Source organism: Brassica oleracea, chromosome C7 (genome assembly GCF_000695525.1).
Source record: "Brassica oleracea var. oleracea cultivar TO1000 chromosome C7, BOL, whole genome shotgun sequence".
NCBI lineage: Eukaryota > Viridiplantae > Streptophyta > Magnoliopsida > Brassicales > Brassicaceae > Brassica > Brassica oleracea.
The window spans coordinates 20448937-20458385 of record NC_027754.1 but is presented as its reverse complement, the minus strand read 5'-3'; the positions used below and the strand labels follow the sequence as shown (position 1 = coordinate 20458385).

The following is a 9449-nucleotide window of genomic DNA, read 5'->3' as shown; positions in this document are numbered from 1 at the left end:
TTTGGACAGTTCATTTTATTAGTTCGGTTCACACATAATGCTATCGAACTCGTAACCGAACTTAAATTAAAAACAAAAAAAATCGGATCAGTTCGGTTCAGCTAGCTTGGTCCGCGTCAAAATAACAGTCCTAGCTTAAGCTGTCTTCAACAGTTGATTCAACACTGCAGTTTTGAGAGTTAATATTTTACGCAAGGTATTGATTGGTACCGTGGTACAACTTATGACCATTCAGCGGTATGGTACCATCATTTTATATCACACTGCTGTATTCTTACTGATGTCATGATGACATATATGTTTGAGTTAGAACCTGATGTCCAAACATTTTCCATCTACATACACACAAAAGATCTTCTTCCTCTGTTTTTTCCTTTCATTTTTTACTAGGAAATTAGTCCAAATTGTAGAAGACTTAGAACAAAAAATAGACCCATATAATCAAGATGTTTTTTCTTTACCCGGAATCCACATTTATCCTTTACAAATTAAAGCTTAACGAGGGTAGAAAGCGCCAAGCAATTATCAGCCATTTTGTACAAAACACCGGCTGATTTATAAACAACGTTAATTTCCTTACTTCCCTTCATTGCCTCGCTGCAAGTATCGTAGTCAGTTAACGCAGCGCTAAGGTTAATGTTGAGGCTAAAACCATCATTTTCCTTAACGTTCTTAAGTGCCTTGTCCAAATTATCAAACGCGCTATTGAAGTTGGACAAACAAGTCGCGACTCCTCCGTCAAGCACTCTCAGCTCTTTCTTGGCGATATCTCTGGCATGCCTCGTCCGCTTCATTAGCTCTCTTATTGCCACATCCGTGGCTGCGTTTACATTCGTTTGACCATTAATGGTGCCTCTGCATAATGCCGGAAAATCTGTCACCATGCAGGGTTCACTGAGAGAAGGCCTCAACGCTGCCGCGCTTTGGCATGAGGCGACGAGGAGGAGGAAGATCGTCCTGACGGTAATATTGAGATTGATTGGCATCGTGTTTAAAATATATATATATATATATATATATATATATATATATATATTGTGTGTGTATATTTATACGTTATGGTGTTTGTGATTGAACACCAAGTGATAGATTTTTGAAGAATGAGGTGAGTTTATATATGCGCATGCAAAATGTTTTGTTATATTTAGTAAGTTTTTGAAGAAATGATTTGAGTGAACTTCCACCGGAAGATATCTATTTTGGTATGCTTGTTAGTTAGGTAAGATAATGGTTATTGTTTTGTTGTTCTATTTAGGGGGGAAATATAAAGATTTGTTTTAACATATACAGAAATTTTCTGAGAAACTGAGTTGAGTTTCAGTTACATGTACAGTATTATCAGCCTATATATATACTTAACTCGTAAAAATACTTAACTTTTTGTTATAATCTTAAACATAATTAACAAAAAAAGTTAATAACAAATTACGATAAATAAAAAATATTCGTCAAAGTTTGTTAATATCCCATTTATACATAAACTTAAACACACCAGTTGGATTATCGCGTAGATATACTCCAAACATACGTCAGCCTTTCTACTCCCACATACATCATTTATGAATCTCTCATTTCCAACAAATGCTTAAATTTCACATGATGCACATAATTAGGTCCCTAATGAGTAAACATAATATAGTTATAGTTTAAACATTATAAGCTTGATTAGTTAGTTGTAAATGATGAAGATGTTTATAACAAATTACCTTCCATAAATTGCACCATAACAAAGTTTTTAGGTAAATTCAAAATTTGACAGTAAAAGTGAAATTGAAAGTAAGAAATAGAACTCCGACCCAATCTTCTTTCTCTCTACAAGTGAACATTAGTTTTTTTTTGTTACCTCCAAGCTTATTTATAACTTCAACATTAAAATGCCTCAGAAGAATAATAGAATCTACCATTTGGATTGAGGTGAAGAAGAAGAGGAAACATATTAGAAAGAGTGTATTTATATACACACATAATGAAACTCCATTTTTATTAGTTTAGTTATTTCAATGACTGTTATTTTTGTATTCATATATGTTCCCATACAAAAAAAGTTTGGTTGTACTAATCTTTCCGGCAAAGTCGCGTTCTATGTAAGTATTACTTACGCTTGTATTGTAGGTCTTTAACCAGTGCATTTAAGCTAATGTATAAATGTGATACATTGACTAATAACTCTCATATATCTTTATCATAAAAGTAGCATATTAATTACGTTAAAATAACATTATGACAGATAAACTATGATAATCTGAATTTAACAAACAAAAATAAACCCGGAAGGAGAATCTAAATCTTTCGAAACGACAGCATTTTGAAAATTACGGGCTTTACAACTAAGTGTGGGCCTAAAGCCCAAGAATAGTGCAAACCCATGGGCTCGTAACCCTAGTATCCTTGGTATAAAAACCTCTTGCCAAGCTCTACAGCGTCCTTCTCAGACGAAAAATGCAGATCTTTGTGAAAACCCTAACGGGGAAGACGATAACACTAGAGGTTGAATCATCCGACACGATCGACAATGTGAAGGCCAAGATTCAGGACAAGGAAGGGATCCCACCGGACCAGCAGCGTCTGATCTTTGCCGGGAAGCAGCTGGAAGACGGGAGGACGCTCGCGGACTACAACATCCAGAAGGAGTCGACGCTTCACTTGGTGCTCCGGCTGAGAGGAGGAGCGAAGAAGAGGAAGAAGAAGACGTACACGAAGCCCAAGAAGATCAAGCACAAGCACAAGAAAGTGAAGCTCGCCGTTCTGCAGTTTTACAAGGTCGATGGGTCAGGGAAGGTTCAGAGGCTGAGGAAAGAGTGTCCTTCGGTCAGTTGTGGTCCGGGAACTTTCATGGCGAGTCATTTCGATAGGCATTACTGTGGCAAGTGTGGAACCACTTATGTCTTCAAGAAGCCTGATGAAGAGTGATTAGGTGTTCTGTTTTTTTCTTTCTTGCCTGTCGTTTTTAATTGAATTATCGTATTGGCATCGGAATATTGGTTCTGTTCTATTGAGGTTTAAACTTGTTGCAAGGTTTTGTGTTTATTCAGTAGTTGCTTGAAGTTGAAGTCATTTTGCTAGTAACTTGGAAACGTAACAATAGGATGTTTAGCTGAATAAATATTATGCCTTTTGTCATCTTGTTTGGCTATAATAGCTTTAGTTTTGTAGCCTAAATGGATTCTTTTTCTGGGTTGAATTTTGTTGTTGGTATGTAAACATTTAGACTCCAATAATATCATATTTCCACCACCAATGACTTAATATTGCTTTTGCGCTGAATCTGATCACTTGTTTGCTAAGATCGGCTATAGAGATTCTTAGATATAAACTCCTTTTCTTCAACTTGTGGAATTTATTCCAAGAGTTTTCTTTTACGTAAGCTGTGGAGTAAGCGTTTGATAGAAAATACGATAAAAGAAGTGAAATAGAAGAAGCGATGACATGTTTAACTCTCTAGTCTTTTAACTTGAAGACTAACGAGTACTCACGTCCTCAAAAGTTTTCAATTTTCTCTTCTACTCGCGACAAAGTGGTAAACATTGTTGATTTTTGTCTTGGTAATCAATAGGGTTGTACAAACTTGTGGTGTCTGGATTTGGGCCGATGGAATGGGTCGCTTGGGTCTGCCCACTAATTGAAATGTGTTTAAATGACTAGAAAATAGAGTATATATTACATGTGTTTTACTCCATAGGAAGACAGCATAGGAGATGAGAGTACGTCAGAGAGCAACAAAGGAGAGGGACAGTGGAAACAACATGAAGAGAGAGAGCACTGAAACTTGAGAATGGTTTGAGAGAGAGAAAGAGAGAGTGATAGGAGGACTTTGGGTAAAATGGTCAAGAAAACAGTTAGCAAATTTGTGAGAGAGAAGGACAAAATCTTAAGATTCCGAGTTACCAAAAGTGATGAGGCTCCTAGAAACACCCGCACTAGTCCCATCTCATTGCACTTTCACTCTCAATCTCATTCCAAACCTAAACTCCAAAGACTGTATTTTGTTTGTGAGAGATTCAATAAATCCCATTTAAAGAGACAACTACACATGAGACAAAGAGGTATATTTTCTCTATTTCATTTGTTTTTTTCTTTCTAACTTGCAAACCAATCCAAACCACATCATTTATTACCTATCCTCTCTTCTATAGACTGTCTATCTGCTCTTGTGCTTGGCAACGTACGTGGCTTTCGTTTTTTTTTTACATGTTCATCATAACAATCTACATACTCTACACCATCAGATATATATACATTTTATTATTCTATTGTCCATCCTAGTTTCATCTTGCAATAACCCATCTTTTCTTGCACCATTAAATGGGTTTGTAAAAAGTAGAATATGGCAGAATTATGTTTAGCGTTTATGGGTTCATAATGTGTTTTAGTTCAATTGTTTTGGAGAATTAAATCTCTATCCTAGTTATGAACTTTCAAAATGTTATGTATCACGTTGATACACGTGCCTGACCTAAGAACATATGCTTCTTTGTATATGTATATATAGGGCCTGTATATATAACATAGCTACAAAAAAATCTTGATGCTTATATAAAACGGAACCGGATCTTAAACAAAGAAAAGCTAGTGAATTGTCATTGGTCACTATAATTCGCCGACAAAAGAAAATTGTCCCAACTCCGTCATCAGGAATACATCCCATATTATATATAGACATAATTTATTTTCTTTTAAAAAGAAAATGTAGTTTACTAAGGAGTTAGGAATGTGATTAATAGTGAGAATGAGAATCATTTACTACTCACAGCTCATCGAGACGATGAAGATTCCAATTATTAGAAGTGGGATAGAGACGCACATAAGGGGAGTTGGGTGGTGCATTTAGCCTATATATAACCAAAGTATTTTCACATGAAAGAAAAGATATATGTATTGCATTAATGATTAGCAAAACCTATCTCTCTATCTATATATACACACACCCTATCATTCATCGTACACATAATCTCTTTCTTTCTCTCTCTATGACAAAAAATGGCCAACATGACAACACTCAACCAGCTGTTTGATCTGCCGGGGCAGATTTGCCATGTCCAGTGTGGTTTTTGCACCACTATTTTGCTGGTACATCTAACCTCTTCCCCTCTACTTACGTCTGTATTGACGGTCATTTGATGAATTTATACATGTTTTGCAGGTGAGTGTGCCGTTCACTAGCCTGTCAATGGTGGTGACAGTGAGATGTGGGCACTGCACAAGCCTTCTCTCTGTCAATTTGATGAAGGCTTCTTTCATTCCTCTCCATCTACTCACTTCTCTCTCTCATCTTGATGAGGTTCCCGTGACATATATATTATGCGTATGATCTCTAGCTACATAAATTTATATATACATCGATTACTCTAATTCTTAGTTTATATATGTGTGTAGACGGAAAAAGACGAGGTTGCAGCCACAACAGATGGTGTGGAAGAAGAAGCATGGAAGGTGACTCTGGAGAAGGAGAACAGCCCAACGACGTTGGTTACTTCTTCAGACAATGAAGATGAAGATGAAGATAAAGATGTGTCTCGTGTTTACCAAGTTGTCAACAAACGTACGTGTGTTTATATATATATATATATATATATTTTTTTTTTTTTTTTTTTTCGTCAGTTTGCTTAATTGATGATTTTTGAGTTTGAGTAGCACCTGAGAAACGACAACGAGCTCCTTCCGCTTACAATTGCTTCATCAAGTAAGAAATCGATTAAAAAGACTATGTTCATTTATAAAATTTACATGTATGTACGTTTTCTCTAATTTAAATGCTTCTCTTTTGGGGGTTTCATTGGAGCAGGGAAGAGATCAGGAGGTTAAAGGCTCAGAATCCAAGCATGGCTCACAAGGAAGCTTTCAGCTTAGCTGCCAAAAATGTACTTCAAGTTTACTTAAGCTTAATCTTTGTAGAGGAAAACCCTAATTTATTTTCATCTTTTAGTCAGCTGAATGGAGAGATCTAGCTGATATTTTTGTGATTTTAATTTTTTTATATTTGTGATGGTGAAGTGGGCTCATTTCCCTCCAGTTCAAAACAAGAGAACTGCCTCAGATCAATGTTTTTGTGAGGAAGACAACAATGTGCTACTATCATGCAATGCTCTGGAGGTAAATATTTCAGCAACTAACTATGTTTTTTACAACTGCCGTATCTTGTTTCAAAATGAATAGTTATATACTTCACATATAAACCAGCATGTATGTTAGCAGACTAGAAAATGTCATTTCCAAAGCAACCCAAGCATTAACTAGATCCGAATAGCATCACTCTCGGTATAACTTTCAGAACCCTAGCTAGACTAATTATTTATTTATTAATTGATTATCAGAGTGAGAGTGTAATGAAAATCACTGATCCCCAACTACTACGATGTGTGAAATTTATGACGTAAACCCTTTCATAGTATTGAAGCTCACACTGCACACAGTTCACTTTTATAGAAACCCATTCAATTAATTAAAGCATTCCAGCTGAATATATGTACATTTTTGAATTAACTTAACTTGAGTTAAATTTATTGTTGAAATTAATGTTTGGAATGCAGGACCATGAGGTAAGCAATAATGGCTTCCGAGAGAGAAAGGCTCAAAGGCATTCCATTTGGGGAAAATCTCCATTTGAGTAATAACAATTTGGCATTGTGAAATGTGATGGTGACTATTTTCTTCTAGGGTTTGATTTTGTTGCTTTAGGGTTTGTGGTATCTGAGAGAGAAGAGATGGTAAGAATCTGAAACGTACGTAGGATTTGGGTGTTCGAGGAGAGTCTTGGGAATGAGCGAGTTTATTCAGTATTTTCGTACTTCTTAGCTTTGAACTTAATTTGAAGAGACAGTGACTCTATAACTGAATCTTATTGTTGAATTCGTAACTACTTATGTTTTAACATTCACTTTAGTAAGAATCTTAAATATAAATTAATGTTTCCAGAATTTACATATATCATAAACATCAAAAATAATCACGAAACAAAAAAAGACAAATTTGAAGAGAAAATATATTAGAATTACTCGACTAGCTGCATCTTAGCTATACATGGGATGTAACCAGTAGCTAAGATTAATAATATCATAAGTGAAAAGAATGGAAGCTATGAAATTAAAAAAATGAGATTTCTTTCCACCTCATTCACAGATATTTTTAATTATGAATGTTTTATAACTACGTCTCATTTTCTTTCAAATAGTCCACAAAGAGTTACTGGAATGAGATTTTTTTTTATATTTTATTCCACAAATAATTAGTGGAGTTTGAAGATGCCATCATTTTTTTTTTGTTTGAAGATGCCATCTTGAAACGATAAAAATACGAATTCAAGTCTGACTTACTTGGTATACCACAAGTTTTGTACGTATCAACGTATCCTCATGTTCCTACGGAAGGCCAATATTTAGACAATCTTATAGCCATACGTCGGATACTCAATGGTATTTGAACTCGGTAGAAGCAGCAGCTTTTTTAGTTTCATTACGAAACTTTCGAACAGTATAGATGGAAAATATACACTATAAACCTAAAATATTTTAAAATTAATAGCACTTGCATTGCATAAGATCTAGTGCATGCACTCACCATATTCTAATTAATTAACAATCGACTCTCACCAATTCGATTTAAAAAATGCAAGAAATTCTAAAATTCTACACAATAAGAAGAAGGAATATTAGGTTGTCCTAGGTTGTGACGAAAAAGAAGAAGATTATCTTAGTTTCTTATAAATCTATATAAATGTATAGGTGAGACATTTCTTTGACTTCAGGCCGGTCTCCCTGACTAAAGCTCATTACTAAGTTCAACAAAATCAAGCAGTGTTCGTCAAAGGTAGAGTTTTGAGTGATAATGTTCTACTAGCTTCGGAAGGTGGCAGATTTCCATAAAAACAGAAGAACAACTAGAGGGTGGGTGTCTTCAGGTTGACATTACTAAAGCTTTTGATAATGTGGAGTGGGAATTTATTCTCAATATTCTCTCTGCATTTCAACTTCCTGCGCTATTCATCAATTGGATCAAAGTGTGCATTTCTTCCCTTTATTATTCAGTGGCGTTAAATAGAGATCTGGTGGATTTCTTTCCGGAAGAAAAATGACTAAGACAAGGAGACCCAATCTCCTCTTCTTTTTTTTGTACTTGCAATGGACATCCTATAAAAAAAAACTAGATATTGCTTTCCTCGGAGAAAAAATCGGTTCTCATCCCGGATGTGTTGAACCTTTAGTCACCCATCTAAGCTTTGCAGACGACTTACTCATCTTCTTCGATGGCTTTACGGGCTCTCTTAGAGAAATCCTCAGCGCGCTTAGAGGATTTCAAAGAAGCTCGAGACTTGCTCTAAATTTCCGGAAAACCTGTTTTTTATTGATGGTAACAACAGGTCCACTTCAGTTGTTATTGCTTCAGAATTCAGAATTTCGCAGGGTTCTCTCCATGTGAGATACTTGGGACTTCCTCTGCTTCCTCGTAAACTTAAACACAGAGACTATCAACCCTTGGTGGACAAGATCAGAGCGTGAGTCTTCTCCTGGACAGCGAGGCATCTATCATTTTTGGGATACCTTCAATTGATTCAATCTATTTTATACAGCATCATTGCCTTTTGGGCCTCGGTTTATCCCTTACCAAAGGGCTGCTATGATATCCTGGAGAGGATCTTAAATGCCTTCCTATGATATTCATGATGATTCTTGGGCTGTTTCTAGTTGACATCCGAAGTCAAGGATTTTTCGTGCTTTCCTTCTTTCTCAGGTCCTTGATATTCTATCACCAAAAGATGATTGTTATCTGTGGAGAAATGCGGTTGATGAATCTCCATCTCCGTTTTCTGCATCTAAACTATTCCGATCTTTATATCCAGACCCACCACAGGTTCCATGGTTCAAAGTTGTATGGTTCAAGAAGAGAATTCCCAAACATGCTTTCATAATGTGGCTAGTAACAAAAGACAAACTTGCAACTAGGGATAGAAAATGAGACCATATCACATATGTTTTTCGAATGTGACTATGCACTATCCGTGTTGACCATATTATTTGAGAGAAGCAAACTACAAATTTCTACAAGGCTGAAATTAGTCATGCCTAGGATCATCTCATCTCACGTCGATAGGAAGCTAAAGATCATCATTCAACTCACATTTCAGGCAGCTATCTACTTTATACGGAAGGAAAGGAATTCAAGACTATATTCTAACATCTCCAGGCATGTGTCAACGACCGTCAGAGACATCTTTCTGCTATGACGTGCATAACTCTATTCCCTGGACAATGAAGAACATTGCTCATTATCCACTCAATTGCAGCTTCCACATTCAAATCGACAAAAATCACACACCTATCTTTCAACGTGGTTTGATAGAGTACAAGGATAAACGACCCAGATTTATCTTCCTAGTCTTGCTGGAGCTGGAGCCTGGGGAGGAGGTGGGGATGGAGCTGGAGTCTGGGTGGAGGTGGGGGCGGAGCTGGAGCATG

The 9449-nt window shown here is 36.2% G+C and overlaps 3 protein-coding genes across 5 annotated transcripts; 2 read left to right on the top strand and 1 right to left on the bottom strand.

Moving 5' to 3' along the window:
* Nucleotides 1-400: 400 nt before the first annotated feature.
* Nucleotides 401-986, bottom strand: LOC106305416. Its single transcript, XM_013741788.1, has one exon. It carries the CDS (start codon nt 984-986, stop codon nt 489-491), a length of 498 nt encoding a protein of 165 aa, XP_013597242.1. The 3' UTR covers nt 401-488.
* A 1421-nt stretch (nt 987-2407) lies between these two features.
* On the top strand, nt 2408-3181 carry LOC106302112 (ubiquitin-40S ribosomal protein S27a-1). The gene has a single exon (XM_013738633.1). It carries the CDS (start codon nt 2440-2442, stop codon nt 2908-2910), a length of 471 nt encoding a protein of 156 aa, XP_013594087.1. The 5' UTR covers nt 2408-2439; the 3' UTR covers nt 2911-3181.
* Nucleotides 3182-4967: 1786 nt separating this feature from the next.
* On the top strand, nt 4968-6773 carry LOC106305181 (axial regulator YABBY 4). Of its 3 annotated transcripts, none has more exons than XM_013741547.1 (7): nt 4968-5067; nt 5141-5278; nt 5374-5539; nt 5632-5680; nt 5783-5858; nt 5992-6090; nt 6528-6773. In XM_013741547.1, the coding sequence occupies exons 1-7, from the start codon at nt 4978-4980 to the stop codon at nt 6606-6608; spliced, it is 699 nt and encodes a 232-aa protein (XP_013597001.1). In that variant the 5' UTR covers nt 4968-4977; the 3' UTR covers nt 6609-6773. The 3 variants fall into 3 exon arrangements, with proteins under 3 accessions (XP_013597001.1, XP_013597000.1, XP_013597002.1); XM_013741546.1 differs by having other exon boundaries at nt 5141-5302; XM_013741548.1 differs by having other exon boundaries at nt 5141-5302; nt 6011-6090; nt 6528-6614.
* The last annotated feature ends 2676 nt before the right edge of the window (nt 6774-9449 follow it).